The sequence below is a fragment of the Artemia sp. Qi Xiang Cuo genome, chromosome 10, assembly GCF_049724085.1.
Source record: "Artemia sp. Qi Xiang Cuo chromosome 10, ASM4972408v1, whole genome shotgun sequence".
Taxonomy (NCBI): Eukaryota; Metazoa; Arthropoda; class Branchiopoda; order Anostraca; family Artemiidae; genus Artemia; species Artemia sp. Qi Xiang Cuo.
Window position 1 is genome coordinate 22,197,111 of NC_142803.1, and position 23,108 is coordinate 22,220,218.

The 23,108-nt window shown below is 34.2% G+C and overlaps 2 protein-coding genes across 2 annotated transcripts in view; both read left to right on the forward strand.

The window, feature by feature from the left end:
• Positions 1 to 23,108, forward strand: part of LOC148947579 (putative RNA-binding protein 19) — a 191,742-nt gene that overhangs the window by 158,606 nt on the left and 10,028 nt on the right. The window lies entirely within an intron of this gene.
• The window catches only part of LOC148947582 (uncharacterized), a 140,850-nt gene continuing 136,895 nt past the window's right edge, over positions 19,154 to 23,108 (forward strand). The window contains exon 1 of the mRNA XM_089095739.1: positions 19,154 to 20,255. Within this exon, the coding sequence (XP_088951865.1) occupies positions 19,154 to 20,044 (891 nt within the window). The 3' untranslated portion in view covers positions 20,045 to 20,255. The remainder of the gene's footprint in view (positions 20,256 to 23,108) is intronic.

The following is a 23,108-nucleotide window of genomic DNA, read 5'->3' on the forward strand; positions in this document are numbered from 1 at the left end:
AACATAATATTGTGTGTTTTAAATCATTCATGGATGTACTGCTTGATGTTCAAGTAGAATTAGGTGTAGTATTATCATGTTATTCATTTAATGTAGCGTAGATAGAAAGTAGTTTGCCATATAAACAGCAAAATAAAAAAAAGCCTTGTAAAAAGTGAATTAAAAAAATCTTATGTAAAGGTACAAGAGCCTCAACCTTGTTTAAAACGTAAAAATAATCATTGTTAGATGTAGAAAAAAAAATCTTTAGTATCGTAGTTAGCATAGATTCATAAATAATCTTAGTCCGGTAGATGAATTTTGGATAGGGAGGTAGAAAAAAAAGAAAAACAAAAGTAATAGAGAAAATTTTTAGCACTCTTGATTAAGCCATAACATAAATTTAAAATAATTATGTAGAAGAAATAGTTAATAAATGGCGAACATTTTAAAAGCCCAAAGGCAAGCAAATACTAATGACGGGACGTCATTAATTGATGGGAAGGGTAATATGTACCATGAGTGAAATGCGATGTATTTAAAATACCAAAATAAAGTTCCTTCTTTCCAAAGATAATTCCGACTTCCTATAATTAAGTTAAACCTAGTTTTAGAAATGAAAAGTCCTTAATCAGCAAAGAAAAAACTGCAGTTATATTTCTTTAAGACAGCGAGCAATAAGAAAGGTGCTAAGCACAGTATTTCTGAGGAATTTTAAGTGACAAGAACCTTGTGAACGTCTAAATCATCAAAAATATTTAAGACCTATTATTGGACGAAGGGTTTCCATCCTTGGGGCCACTCGCGCCAATTGTGAGCCAGTTCTTACAGCGCAAGACTAAAGAGCTACGTTTAATCGTGGGGTAGAAGTACTTTTTGAAAAGATTCGTATTTGAGAATCAGGACTGCTTAGACAGAATTACTCGGCGTACGATCTGGGCAATTCTTTGATTGTTGTATCTCTGTCACCATTGTTGTCGTTTGAAGTGACTCACTGCTGTGCACCTAAATATGTAAGTCCCATTAAATCTATTGTTTTTTACCTGTGTTTATTTCACTTTATATGTATGCATCTAGTCTAGTAACAGGCAATTAGTTCGCAAAATTTCAAGGACGTTCCCAGGGAATCTAATCTCCATATAGCTCAAGAAAAAGAGGCCACATTAATGCGTCTAATTATTATATTGTCTCACACCAACCGAGGGTGTCACGAGCCTAATTAGCGAATTACTTCGTATTACATGTCGGGCAATCGGGGAACCCACATGATATATTTTCGCAGACTCTATGACTGATATTGTACTTGACAAGGGCAATATTTATAATCGCAATGAAGACGTGTTCTCTTTTTTCCACAACAATAACCCTAGCAATTCCATCGCTACACTTGTAATTTCTGGGTGCGTTGTCACAAGATACTCGTGCCTTCTGCAAGAGTGTTAAATATAAGTTATGCTTCTATTTGACTTTTAACTAATTTCGTTTTCTTAGAAGAACAGAATGATTTTGTATTAAATAAAAATAGCCGGGTTTAAAAATATTAGCAATAGCCTATAATCTTATTATACCCAATACTCCTTGTAAACACACTTTTTTAGTCCTTTAGAACTTGTGCAAGTCACGTAAAAAGTTCTATTTTTGTACTGAACTTATGCACACCTCGTACATTTTGAATCTTTGAAGAGAGTGCGTTATTACATGTGGTATAAACAAATGACTTTGTTCAAATGTGAATACAGGAGCAACCGACTCCATAGTAACCAAAACTCTGCCAAACAGAATTTTGAGACCAATAGATACATCAAAGAGAATCTGATTTTTATATTGATTTGAAACATATAAGTTTTATCAAGTTTAGTCTTACCAACGAAAGCGACGCGCCTGAGAAAATTTAACATATTTAAAAAAAGGGGAAACATCCCCTAAAAGTCATAGAATTTGAATGCAAATCACCCATCAGATTCAGCGTATCAGAGAACCCTACTGTAGAGATTTCAAGCTCCTATCCGCAAAAATCGGAAGTCTGTAGTTTGCCGGAAGAAAGATCACGGATTCGTATTTATTTTTTCCCATGGGTGTTAGTATAGACCCAGCGATTTTTGAAAGCGGCTAGAGGGCTCATAAAAAAGGAAAGGAAATGTTTTAGTTTTGTGACATAAAAATTGGAGGGCTACTTGGCCTCCTCCAAGTCTTATATCTTTACCAAAGTCACCACATAAGAATTTCGAGACATCCATTTTATTCAGAATAGTACGAAAACCTAATAACTATGTCTCTGAGGACGACTTAACCCCTAAAAGTCCTCTGGGGAAGGGCTTCAAGTTATGAACCTTGCCCATTGTTAACACAGAGTATAGGTTTTTCCTATGTTTTGGTACTTTTTTGAATTTTTTTCTTTGGGGGGGGGGAGTTTGGGGGGGAGGGGGGTAAGTGGGAGGATCTTTCCATGGAGGAATTTTATATTTGGGAAGATAATCTCCAATCGGATTTCCTAGCATTATTTAAAAAACAATCAGAAATTAAATTAAAAAAAAAAATTCAACTGAAAGTAAGGAGCTAAATTAATATTTAAAACGAACAGAAATTAAATATATTGATATTAAATCAAAACAATTAAGACCCTAATGATTACAAAAAAATTCAGCAAGAAAAAACGAGTTTTGACTTTAATAGATCAGTTAAACAAAATAATTAAAGAAAAATAAACACTTTTAATTAAAAAATATTTCAATTATTTCAGCCACATGTCCGGGATAATTTCTAAACTTTAAAAAAACAACCAAAAAATTTTTTAATAAAACAAAACTAAAATAAACTAACAAGAAAACTACACCCAAATAAAAATAATATGAGTATAAATACAAAAAAAAGAGCCTCACTCACATTAAAAAAACCCTTCCAGCCCCGACGTTATAAGAAAATGAAAAAAAGTTAATGTATATATTGAAACAATGTTTCGATCTCCTTTCAACATCAAGTGTATAAATGTGAATCTATTAAACGTGAACACTATATTTACTTTAACAAACCAATAAATATCACCTACCCCCATCACCCTTAACTAAATCTCACAGGTTAATCAATCAATTCATGAATCATAAATTGGATGGATTTTTTTGTTGCTAGTTTAGCTGCCGTCCGTTGATTTTTCCCAGATTTAACCTCATTCTGATTTTTGTTCACAAGGCTATCATTTGTTTCAGGACAATTATTTAAATTACTACTGGTTGAATATTTTACCTGCAATTTAAATTAAAATATTATAAATTGAATTTATCTTAAAATCCTCTTCATCTCTACTGATATTAATACCCACATATATAACCTTTTTTATTTCTATAATTTCTCTAGGGAAACTTTGTAAAAGTTCTACTGAAGTATCTACAATTTTTTTTATAATTTTATATCTGTGTATAAGAGATTTTCTTGTGATTAATGTGAACTTTGGGTTATTTTATTTAAAAAATAATACAAAAAAATCAGTTTATTATCGTGTCCGGACAAATTTGATTTTTCCACCATACAATGTGTGCACATTGTAGTAGCGACGAGGATTCAAGCATCATTTATTTAGATCTCTTAAATAATTAAAAAAATAAACACTCTTGAAACACAACATACTTATTGTGTAAAATTGAAGAACTATGAATCAGTCACTGAAATGGAAAGCCACACTTTGACTTACTTTAAACAGATGATTAAACCGACAATATTTAACAAAAAAAGGACCAAATGTTATCTATCCAACACACAGGTTATCGGATCTCTATCACAATCTGTACCACTTTTAAGAGGTAAGGAATGAAACTTAGCCAACAATTTTGAGTGAGCACTAGTTATGAAATATCAATGTCCTCCGTAAATTTCAGGTTTAATTTTTTCGAGACTAAAAACATAATGCAAAAACTAATAAATTCTGGGATTTTGATATCTCGCTCATGCAGAAACGGTTACACCCACGGTCTACTCCTAAAATACCACAATTGCCAAACTGTGCGTGCTACACAGTGATTTTCGGTGATAGATTCACAAAATTTGACAGCACTAGGTCTAAAATTGTACTACAATAGCAAAGTCCTTCTACATATGGCAACTCTGAGCACGTGCCATACGTAATAATATTTGCTAAAATAGCACTTTCGTGCTAAATGTGGCAATCTTGCGTCTGATAGCTTGAATACTTCGAGACGAAGTGATCAGCCTTTTTTCGATCATTTGATATGTCCTCTCGCCTTCTTTCCACAACAATATACTTCTAGTTAAATGTGTATTTTATAGAAATATGCGTATGTTAATATACGCAACTGTAGTGTTATGGTAGATTTTGGTCTGTGACCAATTGTCAGTCACAGTGAGATCTGCTAGAGGACTAATCAGCTGCATATTTCTGAAGTGTTTCTTATATCTGAAGAAAGAAACATGGAGTTATCTTGTAGACGAGTTCCAATAGGCTGAGCTATAGGCACTAGGCTGAGCTGAAGACCCCATACCAAGTGCATAATTGGCAGCATTAACAGAGAGGGGACAGAAGACTAAACTAACCCACAGTTCTGAAGTTGATTTCCGATCAATTTCGAGAGGGGGCCAAACAACCTCCAGACACCCCTTACAGGAAGGTCAGAACAAGTACATTTGTGTTATCTCAGGACCGTCTGAGTGTAAAAATTAAATAGGTCCTAACACTTAATAGTGATTTTTATTATACCAAATTGGAATACACAAGGTCAGTTCTAGTTGTCAAATTGGGATATATGACGTAACTCATCAAGAGATGAGTACATAAAACCAAGTTTCAGTGGGCGCTTTAAATCTTTTCAAAGTAAGAATTAATTTTTAGGGACAGTTGGCCAGGATTTGAATTACGACCCTAGTCAATCTTTAAAACCAGATTGTCAACAGGGCAGAAATTAATTAGTAAATTTGAAAAACAGGCGCTTCTAACAGAAGCTGCTTATTGTTCATCTTCGAGAGTTAAAAAAAAAATTTCAAATGTTTCAAACGTCATTTTTATATAATAATTTTACAAAAACTAATGACTTATCTCTTCAGAATTTTCATTAGTTTAGAAAATTAATATAGTTCAGATATAAACCTTGAAGTGTATCAAGTACCTGGATTAATAGGGTTTATCATGTACTCTCATTAGATCATTATTAATAGATGGAATAACAATAAAAATTCGAATCTAATCATTCATTTTTCAATTAAAATAGAATCTATTATATCTTAATCACTTAACGAAACTATTAGAAAATATTTTGAACATTATACATCTTATACTTGTGTGAGAAGGTAAAATAAGTCACCAGGTGTCCATAGTCCACACCGCCTCTCATTTATACTTACATTTAAATTATTAATTATTATATATTTATTTTGGCCATAAAGTAGTTGGTGGCACAAAGTTCAACACAAGAGAGGTGAGATCCAAGATACGATAATACTAAAATTGAAAATCTAATAATTACACCCCACCTCCTAATAGATGTCCTTAAGAGTCTGCGAATTCAACATCAAAAAGGTGTCATTGCTGTTTGATGGCATAAAGCCAAGTTACCAATAACATTCATAGTCACAAAAATAAAATTTTGCTTATTTACTGCTATTTTGTACAGATAATTATTTATATTATAAATTTTTTTTTGACTCTATTTTTAGTCATTTAATGTTATTAATTAAAAAAAACTCAAAAGCGTCCATCAATAAACAGTTTGAACCTTTATTTACAGACAAGTACACGGCTAGTAGATTGAGTCTAGCTGTTTGGTTGATCGATATAGAGATTGAATAACTCTTTAAGATCCTAGGCGGCCAATCGTGCTTTAATCAATTGATTGACGGAAACTTTTGATCAAAATGATTGACCGTCTAGGGTGTTCTTTACTCCTTTGATGCCAGACTTTTAACAGTTCCCTGTTTACAATAGTTTCTTTTTAACAATATTCAAGAGTACGTAGCAGGACATTCCTAGCGTTGGGCTTTCCAGGGTTGAGTTTTCAATTAATGTTCTTAAGCTATCAAACTTGAGACTGAAAGTATTACTTTGCCAATTGATTGCGCTAAAATGATATTCGGATTATTGGTCTATTTTATCTAAATTATAATTTTTATATTAATTTAGCAGTATAGATTAATTAGTGTAAATATACCGTACTTCTTTAACTAACATAAAAAGCACGTCTAGAATTACAAGACCATGATTTTGAGAAAGATCACCTTCCCATCTGACTCAACATTTTTATAATTGTTCATAAAATAATTACTAAGTATAGGAACAGTAAAGTAGTAAGTATATTATAATATGTAAGAATAAAAATTATAAAGTTGAAATTTAACATTCTTTTCAATATTTATTTAGATAAATATAAAATAAAATTTATCGAATTTTTTTTTCTTTTTTAATTTATTTTTTACTCATGATAATATTTCTATACTAATTAGAAGAATCTATGCAAGTAGAAGAATATCTTTAATTATAAGTAATTTATTTTATATAGGTCTGAGCAAAAAGATAATTTATTGAAAAAAAAGTACATGTTTCAATTTCTTTTAAAATTTAAAAATGGGGAGAAAAAAGGCATAAAAAACAATTATACAGAGAATGAAACGAACTTAAGTTTGAGAACACTTTATATTTATTTTCATTTTAAAATTACAATAATCCAGTTCTTTTTCAACGAATTTTAATGTAAAAATACACTACATGAAAAATAAAGACTGAACCAGTATACATACTACAAATAATTAAATATAAAAATTTTCTTATCATATATAATTTTCTAACTATAAAATAAAATGTAAATTAAACTAGTGGTTAGAAAAGACATTTAAAAAAGTGATAAAAAAAATAAAAAAACAGATAAAATGTATAAAAAATTAAAACAACCCAAAAACACAGTTAACCAAATTAACATCCGATCCAACAGGATGTATGGGATTTAAAATCCAAAAATGTACGCCTTTTTAATTTGAATGTGAAATATTATTACGAAAAAAAAGAACAACAAGCTAGGATAACCACATAAAGACATTTAACTGATAATTATTACAAGGTGTAAGTCTATAATTTAAAAGAATTTATACTAGTTTAAAAATATTATATGTATTCGAAAATTAATGCTAGCGGCTTCAAAAGGTCGTTTAGTTGAATCACAAGAAAATTATGTATCCAAATGGTCAAAAGAATGTTATTACAGTTCTCAAGACTAGATTGAATTAGTCCGTCATGATTTTTATAGCACGTTCAATGTTTGAGGTGTGTCTTAACATGTATCTGTGCCGTATAACCGATGTGTGCCGGAGTATCACTGCATTTCGTTGTGAGAAATTGCTAATACGTAGTGTGTGGTCAGACCATCTCCAATTGCGCCCTTGTATTGCATATAGCATACGAGGGTAACCCCTTGTTATTTATGTAAACCCTGTTATATCATTCCTACTTAATAGATTAAAATTTTATTTTTCATAATCCTCTAATATCCTACTAGCGTATTACTTCAAAGTTTGATTTTCAATCCCATCACCACCAACGCCACGAGTTACTCCATTTATTTTTGGGGAACGACGCACTTTGTCATCAGGGATTCCTAAAGAAAGAACGCGAAACCTTAACCGGTTGTTTGCTAGATTGGATCAATTTAGTTCTTTTGATTGATTGAAAATAATTGCACCAGCAGAAAATTAATTATCCATGTAAAATTGTTTGGCAATTTTAATAAATACGTATTTTTTACGAGGTTTAGAGAAAACAGTATACAGAATACATCTGACAGACGGAGATATAATATACACAGAGTTGAGGATTGTTTTTTTCGAGCTGACGACATGCCATTTTTTACGTGAGACAAAGTGAAATTACAAAGCAGCTTCAATGAATGGTTTAATTTTTTCACTAACAGGGGGGACTTTGCCCTCGGATAACTAACTCATTGTGAAGAGTGTCACAACTAACACCGCGGCCGCAAGCACGTCTGTCCACAACACTGGCTATAACTATCTAACTAATTTGTTTTTTTATGCAGAAAAAAAAAAATATAAACCTACCAAAATAAAATGTAAATAAAATGCGAACAGAAAATAAATTAAAATTGTCTAAAAAAGTTTTTAAATTAAAATAAAAAACTGTATTTTACTAAAAATGATCAGAAATAAAGTCAAATCATGATTCAAAACTTAAACAAACAAAAATCACTCAATGGATAAATGAAACGCAAAAGGAAATACTGGATACATTATTGCTAAAAATTAAAAATAAAATCTTTTTAGAATATTTGCTCACAATTTACTTTACTTAGTTTTGCCAAATATGTTCTAATGCAGATTTTTTTTTTTTTTTTTTTTTTTTTTTTTTTTTTTTTTACGGAGAGTTGAAACTGGTAGAAGATTCATAATGTATATTTATAGATACATTTTGATGGATTTTCTGGTGAAATTTTCTAGATCAAAGTGACAAGGAGCACTGAAGGGTAGGAACCCCCAATAATTCGTATCCCTTTTTTTCTGACAGATTTCTCTCCTTTTAATTTTATTCAAATGATAGTTTTTCAACAAAAATAGCTAAAAATGAACAGAGACGGGAAAATTAAAACAAAAAACATCTTTTTTGTCGGAATTTAAAAGACACATAAATAATATTACGTAGCAATAGCCCTGGAACTTGCAATTCTTTCCATTTTTCATTAGATCCTTAGTCAAAACAAGTTTGAAAGTGTATTAAATCTAGGTTAAATAAATCTTTTATTTATCGAAAGTAGGGGGAGATGATATTGTATGACCTTAAAACAGAATGTAGTTCAGGTGAATATAAGGATTTTTAACTCAATTGATTTTGCACAGAAAATATTAGACTTTATTTGTGTTTTTTTACTTATATGATCTTTGATGTGTTTATTGATTATTACTTATTATTTCCATAAAAATATAAACTATATAGAAATAAAAAGGAACAACTATGATTGTCTTCAATCACTTTTGACTTGTTAAAAAAAGGTTAAAAACTCTCACTTTCTGATCGAATGAACACCCTCCGAAAATTCTGCGCCTATGAGATAGAGGTGGCGATGAGGAAGGGATAGCCCCGAATCTTCAGAGGAGCCTATTGTTAAGAAACGTATAAAATTCTTCGGTTTAGAAATTACTCAATATATTGCCGAAGTAGCGTTTCTTATTCCCTTTCCAAACGATTATCTTACAACTTATTAAACTAGTTAGCTATCACATTCGTATAAAGTAATCATTCTTTTAACAGAAGCAGCATTCATAAAACGGTGTAATTTTACCGTTTTCGGTACATTTTTTTTTTTGGAAAAATTTTTACAATACAAATTTTCCGATATTTTTTTTCTTATTTTTTTCTGACTCAGAAATCTGTTCAAGTTTTAGTTTATTGAAAATTATCTTAATTTTACGACAAATTTTTAACCTGCTGTTCAGATTGCACAAAATAATCTCTTGCGGTAAATTTTAGCCGGAGAAATGGTACTGTTTATTTCAAAGAGTTGGCAATGCTAAACAAAAGTATTATTTTACATTAAATAAATAAAACTATTAAATAATTAACCTAGAACATTCTTAAAACGTTAAGAATATTTATGCACCCATATTATTCATTGGAATAATCTGCCGGTAAAACAATAGTGATCGCGACGAAAAAACAAACAAACTTTAAGCAAAAAGCAAACAGTTCGTGTTTTAATGTTGTTATGGCTAATTTCCAACCTGCTGTTCAGATGGTAAAAATTAATCTCTTGTGGTACTATTTTAGTTAGAAAACTGGTTCAGTTTATTCCAAAGCGTTTGACAACGCTGAACAGAAGCATCCTTTGACGGCAAATAATAAAAAATAATAAGCCTGCTGTTCTTAAAAAGTTAAAAATATTTTTACGCATACCATTCATTTGAATAATCTGCCGCAAAAACAGTAGCGATTGCAACGAAAAAACAAACAAACTTTAAGACACAAAATAAACAGTTCGTCTTAAAATCATTTATTTTGGAAGCAGCACAAACGTGACCAATATTATGCACAGGGTGCACGATCATTCTTTGGCATTGAAACAACTTCGGCTTGTACTTAATTAACAATGTCTTTTGCGCTTACAGAAGGCACCGAATCGGCATTCAAATTATAAAATTACCATACAAAAACTCGTTACTGTGTATTAGGGCTGATTAAAACAAATCACAGAAACATTGAATAAAAACATTGAATAAACGACAAATACAACCGTTTTCAAACTGGCACTAATATTTGTAAAAAAAAAAAAAATAAAATAAAAAAAACTACATTTTCTACCTTAAAAAACTGACATTACTGAATTTTTGCGTCGAACTAGTAAAAGAAAAGACGAATGAAATAAAAATTTACTTGAAAAACAATGAGTTGTATTACTTCACGTATGGATACTGGTCAGGTTAATGTAAGGTCACATAAAATGTAAGGTCAAGAATACGGTACTACATTTTATAGTCCCAACCGGCGGTACGGATCGCTGTTTAACAGCCATACAACCAAAAAGGGCAAGGAGGGGGGGGGCCCCCAACCGGTGCGGTCGCATACCCTTCCGGTTTACCTTCCCCAGATTTTTACAGCCCCACATTTAAAGCCGGGTTGACTCTGGCTGAGCTTACAAAGTCAAGCCACTGATCCATGTTCCAAACCCCCAGCAACACCAGGATTCGAGTCCCCGTCCTCATGGACAAAGCATTTCAAGCGAAGCACGCTAACCAATTGGCTAGGACAGCTAGGATACTGAAAAGTTGTGCTAGGATAGCTAGGATAATGAAAATGATCCAACATATAAGAACAGCGAATTTAGTTTCTTCAATTCATATCTCTTGTATAAAAATGCTAATAAAAAAAAAATGAAACGAAAAAATAAAATAAAAAGGGTTTTATTTATATTTTGTTTAATTGTAGGCTAAATGGAAATGTAGAGAGGTCAATGAAAATTTTTATACGTATACCTATTTAATATGTTAAATACAAAGTAAATGTAATAAAAAGAAGTGAAGAAAGCGATGGTAGTATTTTGTATATGTTGCTTTGTTAGTTTTGTAGTGTCGTTTTGAAACATTTTTTTGGTACTTTTTAAGGCCTTACACTTCTTGCAGTCGTACACCCTGACCCAAACATGCCACAATGACAGGGAAAAACAAGACTTGGCTCTTAGAAGACCTTTTCCGTAGCATTATCTTGGAAAATTTGGAGAAATCTTATCCAAAATTTTTATCTCTCTGAATCACTTCCCCTAAAAGGTCTCTGTTTTTATAAGACAGTTTAATGTGAGTTTCCATTCCGATAAAAAAAGAAAAAAAAGAATTACCTGTTGGAAGATGAGATGAAATGAGTCCTCAGATGATGCGTCTGGATAGATGCGTCTGGATGGAAAAGGATGCATCTGATGCATCATGACAGTAAAATAATCTGGGGTATCGTCTTCAGACTGAGCCTAAGAAAAGAAACAGTCATCATAGTTTAATGCAATCCACGATCATCATGGACTAAGAATAGACGACTGAAACGTTTCACTAGACACTTCAAAGATAAAGAGATCCAAGTTTAGGTGGTTGCCCCACCCCTCTTATGTGAAGGTTGATTTCAGAAAGAATATTGTTTGTTGGTATTCACTGTTTTGCCATACTATCTAATGAATCCCTGCATAATAGCAGGAGGGAGCGGGAGGGATTCCCTCATATATTAAATATGAGGGAATCTACAATAGATTATTTTTATGCCCAACATTATCTTGTTCTACACTGAAAACTTAGAGGTCAAAATATATTTTGCATTATAACACTATGTTGCATTGCAATATAATGCAAAAAATATTTTCAATACAAAAAACATAATTAAAAGTTCAATTTTCAGAATCGCTAAAATTGGTAAATACATTAAGGACATTTGACCTCAATGGCATATAAATTCTCAAATCATTGCGAAAAAAAATTATAAAGCTGAGATTCTATTTTTTTTTTTTTTTTTTTGTATCATTAGTAATTAAAACGTTACATGTTAGTGTTAATAATGAATCTAGCTGCCAAAAACCAAGGTTTAGATTAGTATATGTTTATCCTAACCTTTAATTTAATTCTGTACTTTCAGGTAACTTTTTTTCCAATTCAAGAAAATAATGACAGAATTAATAACTGTCAGAAGAAATGCTTCGATTTTTCAATCCCATTAAAAATGGGATTCTACGGGAAGTGTCAGAAACAAAATTGATTAGCTTAGTTATAAAAAAGCAAATTGTGCATTGTATCGTTTTGACCCTTAAAAAACATCATTATGAGGTACTGGTCACCCTTAAACAAATAGAAATGAAAACAGCTCCGATGTAAGTAAATTTTTCACATCAACAAAATACACTTCAATATAAACTCCCCCGTAAGGCTCTATGGCCAGGAAAAAAACAGGGGAGAAATAAAAATGAAATAAAAACAAGTATTTTCAATATAATGCATTGCATTTCAACCTTTCAAAGACTCAACACACACACACACACAAAAAAACAAACAAGAGAAAAAAAAATAATTAAAAGACCCAAACAAAAAGCGATTTTATGAGACCCCCCCCCCCCCAAAAAAAAAGATGTTGGACAATCCAATAAAATAAACCAAATTCAAAATATATATTTGAAACCAAACTACCAAAAAAATATTATACAGACTCAAAACCCCTCACAACAAATGTTTCCAACCCAGTCTCGTGTCACCTCCCCCCCCCCAATAAAAATAATAAAAATCAACAAAAATATGTTTAAACATGAAAAATCAAGACATTAAAAACATTCTTAAGATTCTTTTGAAAGTACCAAACGAGTGACATTCTTGAGCTGACTCAGGTAGGCTATTCCAAATGATATGACAAGCAGTTAATATATTAAAGTCAGACCTCACCGATGGAGTAAATAGAATATTAATACTCCTTGAATTGCAAAGATGATGCGAAGACCTATCAGCGACCAAAGAAGGAGTAGTTTGAAGGGCTGTGGGAACATCACCATGAATTTGATGAAAAGTGAAAGACGCACACGAAAGAGTGTAGAGAGACTGCAAAATCAATTAATAGACTAGTTGGGTTAGTTGTAGAGCAATTTGTTTCCTGTATAATCCTTCTTGCCTTATCATATAACTTAGAAAGTGGTTTCAAAAAAGAAGATAAAGGTGACATCCATATTGTAGGGCAATAAGAGACGTAGGACTGAACTAAGCAATGGAACAGAATTTTTAAAACTGATCCAGGAAAAATATGTTTTAGCTTCCTCAAAATTCCAAGACTCCTTGAGATCTTCATATTAATTAGTCCAATATGATGCTTGAATGAAAGGTTTTCATCGAGACAAATACCGAGAAATCGGACGTATCGTTCCTTAGGTCTACTGAGAGAGCCCCTTGAAAGCTGGATTTTAGATAACTCAGGTCACGGCAATTTGCAACAAACCAAAGAACGACTCTCTCAAAAAGGTCAACTAATTTGGGAAGCATCTCAGACTCAGTTCCTACTACAGTACCAATGGTACAGTACTATGTCAAGTCCGAACTTTGCTCATCAAAAAACACGAAAAGCTTGGGCAGTTTTGCGGAATGATCAAGCATTAAGGTAGATTATGCGACAAACTGAAAACGAAGCATTTAATAAGTCTATATAAACTTGAGCTTTGTAAGCCTTTCTCCATTCCCATGTAAGAAAAGGGTTGGTGCTGGAGTGTAGACCTTCAGTCCCCTTTTTTTTATGAATAATTCGAAAAAACTATGGAAAAGGTAACTTTTATCGTTCCAAATTTGGTGTCCACACAAGCAGACTTCATTGAAAATAAAGACGATAACAACGGGGTTTTGAATGATGGGGGGTTAGCACCATGTTTTGTGATGAGTAAACTACAGCCCATAGTAATCGTAAATTTGAAAAGAACACGTGTTGAAAAAGAATCTGTCTAGTGAGGAAAATTCTTCGTTCAAAGGTATTTCAGGAATGATAGCTATTAAATAAGAATGATAACTATTATTGGAATTATATAAATATAGATATTTATCACCCAACTGACTCGGTCTGTCGATTGACATGAGTCAGTCTATGTTAGCAATTTTTGAAGATAAACGTTACGAAATCCGCGAAGCAATAAGTTTTGTTAGTTTTAATTTTCAAATTTGCTCAATTTTTCAAAAAGAAAAACCTTTTTCTTGGTTAAAATTTAAATAATTCAAAATCGTCACTTCAAGGAATATTGACCAGTACTCTTTTTAAATTCCCTTGAAATGGTGAATCTAGAACTGTTTTTGTCTTTTTAATTGTGATTATTTTATTGCAAGTGTTATTTTTATTTATCTGTTCTTTTCTTTGCTGACAACAGCTCTTAGATATAAAGCCAAAACAATCACTTAGATAATATTTCTCTGTCTTAGAATAATTCCTATTTGTTTTACCTTTTATTGTTCGTAATATCTATATTTAAATATATATAAATACTATCTAAAATTAGAAGACGAATCTGCTCAAACAGCCATCTAATCAATATGTTCAATCTAGATAGCGTTTATGTTTCCAATTAAGAAACAAAAGCACTGCGACAGAAAATCTAGTGGTCAAAGTAGGATGCAAAACTAAATTATAACATAATTTCCTATTTATGAACTTATAGACATTCACATATAAATGAAAATCTTATAATTTTGAATAACTAACACTTTTCTGACAGATTTCTCTCCTTTTAATTTCATTCAAATGATAGCCTTTTCAACAAACAAAGCTAAAAATGAACAGAGACAGGGAAATTAAAACAAAAAACATCTTTTTTGTCGGAATTTAAAAGACACCCAAATAATATTACGTAACAATAGCCCTGGAACTTACAATTCTTTCGATTTTTCATTAGGTCCCTAGTCAAAACGAGCTTGAAAGTGTATTAAATATAGGTTAAATAAATCGTATTTATCGAAAGTAGGGGGTAATGATATTGTATGACCTTAAAATAGAGTGTAATTCATGTGAATATAAGGATTTTTAACTCAATTGAATTTGCAGGGCATGTAGTTTTTTATTTGTAGTTTTTTACTTATATGATCTTTGATGTGTTTATTGAATATTACTTATTATTTCCATAAGAATAAATAAAGTATATAGAATTAAAAAAGAACAGCTATGATTATCTTCAATCACTTTTGACTTGTAAAAAAGGTTAAGAACTCTCACTTTGTGATCGAATGAACACCCACCCAAAGTTTTTGCGACCATGAAATAGAGGTGAAGATGAAGACAGGGGCGCCATTTGGGATGGGGGGCAGGAGTGGGCCATTGCCCACCCTAATTTTTCTGGGGGACCCAAGCTTCCTCCCAAAAAGGCCTTTTTTTCTTTTACAAAATATACAGGAACAAAATTACAATTAGCAATTAGTCAAAATTTTGAAACTGCTACATTTATATGTAGATTAACTTAGATAATAGTGAGATTAATAGTGCAACTGGGTCGTGCAAGGGTTGAAGTGATATATCAGTTTCTGATTTTATTGATTCAGCATCTTTCTTATGTGCTATCATGAGCAGTGTTTCCACTTCTACTTATTTTGGTAGTAGAATACTTATTTTCGGACTATTCTACTTCCAAATATTAAATCTACTTACCTACTTACTTTCTACTTATTTTTGGAGGCTTAAGTTTTTGTGCCGACCAAGTATTTTGGTTTGATTCCGCTGAATGTCGGGAGCGGAATCTGTCGGGAGCGGAAAAAAGGAAATTATAAAGATCAGTTTAAATAAATGAATTTGTTTAAAACCGTAAGACCATCCATATATAACCCATGTATTATTCACCCAGTTCGCCAGTTTACTATGTCAGCTGAAGAGCCATTGAGAATTCATGAGTTTGCCAGGAGCTCAAAATCGTAAATTTGCAGTATTGAAGAAGGAGAAAGAAGCAGAAAAGCAAGTTTCTCTGAACAGATGGATTAAGAAGCAAAAGCCAAGTGAACCGGCTCGGCAAGTAAGTAACCTACAGTATTTGTGTTTTATTAAGTCGTTACTTTTTTTTCGCGATCTGGTGGACCAAAGTTACTATTCTGAACCGCCCTGGTTAGTTTATATGGTGTTAAGGGGATGCGGTACCTTAAATGTACACCCTATCTCGCCCGTTATAGACTTTCTTAGTTTGTCTGGCCAAACTATTTCGAATTGATTGGGCAGTCTTGCCCTGGCTTGTAGAGCTTGGATAAGATATTCGAATAATCGACACAAAACTAAAAGCTGACACCTACTTTCCTGGAAATCTTAGAAAAATCATATAACTTCTCGCGGTTTGTCCCGGAGATAGAGATGTTCAGTTTTAATGAAACATATATCATCGGAAAGCCTATTTTTTATTTTTTCTATTAATCGGAGCAAATTTTTTTCATAAAGTTCAGGAAAGGACAGTCCCTCAAAATGTTCCAGCATACCTGCAAGGAAAACACCGAAAATCACCTCTAAAGGAATTATCAGTTGACCAGCTTGGTCCCTTTGGGAACTCAGTATGGCGCTAAAAAAGCTAATTCTTTTTTACCGTTGTAAAAAAGCTAATTCAGAAGTTAGGTAGCCTCTTTTAATTTCTAGTTTTCTTCTTAGATCTTTCCTTTTTTTTCTGTAATTTAATTCTTCTTTGATAAAAGAAAAATTATAGCCCCTCAACCAATGCAGCATAGTTATCTTTAAAATTAACTAGCCTTTTACTGAAAAATAATAAATACAAAATAATACTGGATATGCAGTAGACCTGGTTTCCAATATTAAGATTACCTCTATGTTGTTTTGTTTTTTTTTCTTCTGCAAAGCACTGTTAATTTTATGGATAACAATGCTACATGGGTTGAGGGGCATAAGCCAAAGATTGTCGTGTTTTTTCTTTTCTTTGTTTTTTTTTTTTTTTTTTGAAACACACAGTTTTTCAGTGCTGTTAATTTTATGGATAACAATGCTACATGGGTTGAGGGGCATAAGCTAAAGATTGTCGTTTTTTTTCTTTTGTTTCTTTTTTTTTTTTGACGGGGCACACACTTTGGCAGTGTTTATAGCATTCGATTTGCTGCAATGCCGACTGGTGATATGAAGCCGCATTCGATTTGCTGTAGTCACGCTTCACGTTTCGACATTTGGTCCAAAAGTATGAACCTGTTTGGCGGTCACATTATCAGTAGTTCTTCAGGCTAAATGGGAGAACGTCGCAGAAAAAATGCAAATAAGCCCACAACGGAGCAGGACGTAACTGAAACTACAGCAAATCGAACGCGCCTTTAGCTTATTTGCGATCTGTCATGACACCCGAATCATTCATTCAAGGACTACTGCAAAGGCTTTTTGCGATTTGGGTTGCTATTGCATTAAGCCCAAAGTTTCTATTATTGTCTTTACAGGTAGATAAGGATCAACGCATGTATAATCATCCGAAAAACGCCCTCTTTGGCTTTGCTGAAAATTCCTTTTTTTTCCGAAGTTCGATATACTTTAGTAAACTGTCACACCATGGAGGAGTTCTAGCACTATTTTTCCCGAACTCCTGTGCCGAAAGTGGAAACTGCTACACAGTTTGGACTTAACATACTAAAAAAAGCAACTGTTTAAATGTTGAAAATGAGTTCAATAGTGCTTCAAAGTACAAGAGTGACTTTTAACCTTTGGGTATATCTTTCAGGTGCCTGACTCAGCACCCGAGCATTCCATTGCCGTCGCTTTGGGTCCTTCGAAGGACGTGGTGGTCGATCAGACCGAGCTAGTAGAAAACGAGACGACTCAAAAAGACACTGCGCCTGTCACTGCTCAAGAGGCACAATCTGGACGAGATACGACTCGAGATGAAGAGCACCTTCGTTCAAGTGGTCCTACTGATATTTCTTCATCCTCCCACAACCATCCATGTCAACCACAGCTGCTACGGTACCCTGCACAGGTTTCAGCAAACGGCAAGCTAAGACGGTCATTTAATATTTCGTATTATGGAAAGCATCCTTGGCTTGAGTACTCAGTTAAGGAAAATTTGGTTTTCTGTTTCTGCTGCAGACATTTTGGCGGCACGTCAACCCTTCGCAGACAGAGATACAGGACGAGACCTTTCATCGAGACCGGCGTCAGAAGATGGAAGGACAAGCGTTCTAGAAGAGCATGCAAAAAGTGACCGCCACAGGGACAGTGCAGTTTCGTGGACAAAGTTCAAAGCTATACAAGCCAAGGAGATGCAACCCATCGCATCTGTTTTGTCAACGGACAAGAATAAGGAGATGAATGAAAACAGGGAACACGTAAAGTCTTTACTGAATGTAACGGCCCTACTGAGGCGACTGGGTACAGCCTTTCGCGGCCACGATGAGACTGAATCTTCGGCAAACCAAGGACATTTCGTCAAAACTTGCAATCATCTCGCCGACTATTCTCCCACGCTTTTCAACAAGCTACAAAGATGATACGGCCACGATACGTCCCACAAATACCAGAACGATCTAATTTCAGTTATCAGATCTAGGCTTCGGTCTATAATAGTGCAAGAAGTTAAGCGTGCCAAATACTTTGCTATTCTTGTCGACGAGACAAAAGATAATTCGAAGAAAGAACAGCTGGCCATTCTTCTGAGGTGCTTCGACGAAGGAAAAGTACGAGAAAGACCAATAGGATGCTACCATATGAAAAGCCTGGATGAGGAGAGTTTAGCCAGCTTCATTCACGACACAGTGGCTAAACTTGGTCTCGACTGGAACTATTGTGTAGTCCAGTGCTGCGATGGAGCAAGCGTCATGAGCCGGCCCTTCTCTGGCGTTCAAACACGACTGAGAGCGAAAGCGCCACAAGCAATATACATTCATTGCCATGCGCATAGACTTTGGTCATTGCAAACTGCGTTGAAGGTGTTGGACTGTTGGCTCATTTTTTTCGTTATTCCAAAATCTGTACACGTTCATTTCCAACAGCAACACCAGACATCAGCTTTTTGTCGAGTCCCAAAAGGCTACTCAACTGCCAGTCCTTGAATTAGAAAGGAGTGCTGTGACAAAATGGTCATGCTAGTATCAATTAATACTGAAGATAAGACTTCGATATGAATTTACTCTGGCTGTACTGTCTGCAGTCAGCGAGGGAGCTGATAGTGAAGCTCAAGCAGACGCAACTAAGCTCTGGAGAAAAATGGAATATTTAACAGTTATTTTCTAGTTGCTGTATATGGAAGCGATTTTGAGGACGACGAACTCCCTGTTTGAGCAGCTTCAGGCAGATGATTTGGTAATATATAGGTCCCGCACCTTGATTCAAGCAACAAGGAAGGAAATAGCTGAACTGCGCTTTGATACTTCATTTGCATCGCTTTTGGAGAAGGCAAAAGAGTTTGCTGAAGGTCTTGAAACTGAAGTGCCTGACGTGAATGGACCCGGGACCGGATCCTCCTCTGCGGGTCAGAAGGGACGACCTAGAAGAACCCAAAAAATTATGAAACACTTGAAAGAATTCATGACCACTTCGACGTTAGGAAAAAACTTTGTTGAATCCGACAATAGAGCTCCAACTCTAGCGGAAGAACTGAAAAGAGAATACATGGAGACTGTAGATCGTCTGATTGCGGAATTCGACAGACGGTTTACAGATAACCTTCCAGTGCTCAGTACACTCGAAGCTCTGGACCCCAGCTCTACCAAATTCATGGATGCAGGGCTCCTCAAGCAATTCTCTGAACTTTATTCTGAAATGGACATTGACAAGATTCTTCTTGAGGCCCAAGCTGGTATTGCTAAGCGGTTTTTGCTCGAGGAGGAGGCAAAGCTGAAGTACTTCATGGACGTCATCGACAATATCGAGACACTTCCAGTGGCCTATTCAGAAATTATCAAAGTTCTTCATATTGCTGCCACACTTCCTGTCACGACAGCCAGCAATGAACACTTGTTTTCTGGGCTGGAAATAGTGAAGAACTATCTGCACTCCACCACAGGAGACGATCGTCTTAGTCACCTGCTTTTGATCTTTGCAGAGAAAAATTTAGTTAAAAACTTGGATTTCGACCAGCTTTTTGACGACATTGCAAAGATGAAACCACGACGGTTCCCCTTGTTGCCTTGAGTGTTCACTGATCTGTTTCAAATTTTTTTTGCATTTTTTGATTTTGTAAATATACTTGATCGAGCAAAGTTTTGCATCGTTATAGCCGGAACCTGACTCCGACTTGGACTAAAGTATTTACTGTAAGCAGCGAGCTGAAAAATTCGGCTACAGAATATACTTTAGTCAAAGCGTGAGTTTCTACAGAGGTTCGGCTTTCGTCAAGTTATAGGTTCGGAAAAGTGGAAGATTCCCATATGGCTGTTTTTTTAACATCGCACATACCGCTTCCGCTTTCTTCAGATATCTGGTCTTTTCCGAACCTATGGTATAAGAGCGAAAGAAGGAAAGGCAAAGCAATTGAGACTATTTCCTTAATTTTTACGGTAACTCCCACGGAAGGCAGTTTTTTTTTTCGGATAAAGCTAGAGGCAATTTTTTTTTTTATACAAGCTTGCTTCGGGGTCCATCTCGATTGCTTGCCCACCCTATGGTTTAGCTGAAATGGCACCTCTGGATGAAGAAGGGGTAGCCCCTTTCCTATACAGAATCCTGTTTGAATTATGATCCGTTCGTGAGTATGAAAGTTTTTTATGACTATTTCAAATTAAACATATTTTCTAGATGATAATTTTATAGTCTACGGTTTTGATGGAGGTAAAGTTGAGGTTCATTGATAAAATGAGCTGTCATTACGTTCGCACTGGATTTCAATGTAGGAGATGCCTGCTTCAAAAAATTGTGTACACCAGTTGGTGCGCACCCTGCATGGTGCAAACTACCATGCTGGCACAACATGTGTTTTACTTGGTGTGAAGAGGTGTGGCATGTTGGAAGTAGTCCATTTGAGGTGGAACAGGGTTATAAGACCTAAATTACGAGTATAAAGTTACTCTTTACTTTGATAATAATAGCAGACCAGAAATTAAGAGGGATTAAATATTAATGTCATATTTTTGATGCATTTTTAAGGTTTTTTTTTACCCCCCCCCACACCCCCTGAAAATCTAACCCCCAAAAAGTCCTGGATATGGCCCTGGGCCCTATATATCGATTTCTACCTCCACCCTCCCCACGTCTCTCCCCTAGAACTGATTGTGTGTTTATCTGAAGGCTCAATGAGAGCTGAGGATGTTTTGGTTTTAAAATTAACCCTTCGAGAGATTTCCCTCCCTTGCTAGCTATAAAACAATCAGAAAACCCCACTGTAGTGATTTAAAGCCCTTATATGCAAATTCTTGGAATTGCAAAAAAAAAGAATAAGTTTTTTTTTGTCTTATGAACGCAGTTCGTTGAATTGCCTGGTAATTAGCCTTTACTACTACTACTACTACTAACAACTCGCCGCAGCAGCAAGTCACCAGAGACGAATACAGCTAAACAGATTCCCGCTTCATCCTAATCTATTCAAAGCCTCCCTCTTTACAACCTCCCAGGAAGTTACTTGATTTTATTTGAAGTTACTCCCAGGAAATTATTTGAAGTTTTATTTCAAATAAAACTTAATAAAAGAAGTTTTATTTGAAGTTATTCCCAGGAAATTACTTGATTTTAATTACAGTCGATACGTCTATGATACAGAGATACGAGATACGCGGCTTTGCATTAATAATTCGACGCTGCTGCGTTGGGTCTACGTATAGTGAAAATCAAAAAGCAGATATTTTGAGAAGGACCTCCACCAAGCTGTCCTCAATGCTAAAAAATGACAAGCAACTAACCTTTTGAAGTGAACTCAAACAGATCAGAAGAAACACTGAATAAAAAACTTCATTTCAGTGTTTTTCAAAAAGTATTTTCAATATCTAGGGGGACGAAATTTGTTGTTTTTTCATGACTATCCCAATAAGGACATTTTCCAAAATAAGCGGGAGGGGGGGGGGGAACAAATCTAGGGTGACACGACTCCCTCCCCAAATTGTCACCACTACTATGAAGGGGTGTTTGGCATAATCTGCCCACAGAGGCAGTGCGTTTTGGTCTATTGGGAAGAATTATGATGTCCTTGGATGATTAACAACCATGAAAGTTACCCCATCGATTTAGCTCCAATGATATTTCCTATTTCAGGGAGTTGCTCAGAGTCAGTGGCTTATCGATATATAATATTTCAAGCAACCAACGTCAGGTTTCTCGAACTAATATTCCTTCGGAGCCCCCTCCCAAGTACAATCACATTCATGATTGAACAATACAAACTCATAGAATTCATGTGTAAACTTGTGATGTAGATTCTGCTGTTAATTTTTGAGCGAAAGTTGACTAATGACATTGTTTATGCTGGATCGGACAGCGTGATTTCTCAACCATTTAATTTGAAATTACTCAATATATTGCCGAAGTAGCGTTCCTTATACCCTTCCCAAACGATTATCATACAACTTCTTAAACTAGTTAGCTATCGCATTCGTATATAATAATCATTCTTTAAACAGAAACAGCATTCATAAAACGGTGCAATTTTACCGTTTTCGGTACATTTTTTTTTGGAAAAATTTGTACAATACAAATTTTCCGATATTTTTTTTCTGACTCAGATATCTGTTCAAGCTTTAGTTTATTGAAAATTATCTTAATTTTACGACGAATTTTTAACCTGCTGTTCAGATAGCACAAATTAGTCTCTTGCGGTACAATTATTAGCCGGAGAAATGGTACGTTTATTTCAAAGAGTTGGCAATGCTAAACAAAAGTATTATTTTACAGTAAATAAATAAAACTATTAAATAATTAACCTAGAACATTCTTAAAACGTTAAGAATATTTATGCACCCATATTATTCATTGGAATAATCTGCCGGTAAAACAATAGTGATCGCGACGAAAAAACAAACAAACTTTAAGCAAAAAGCAAACAGTTCGTGTTTTAATGCTGTTATGGCTAATTTTCAACCTGCTGTTCAGATGGTAAAAATTAATCTCTTGTGGTACTATTTTAGTTGGAAAACTGGTTCAGTTTATTCCAAAGCGTTTGACAACGGTGAACAGAAGCATCCTTTGACGGCAAAAAATAAAAAATAATAAGCCTGCTATTCTTACAAAGTTAAAAATATTTTTACGCATACCATTCATTTGAATAATCTGC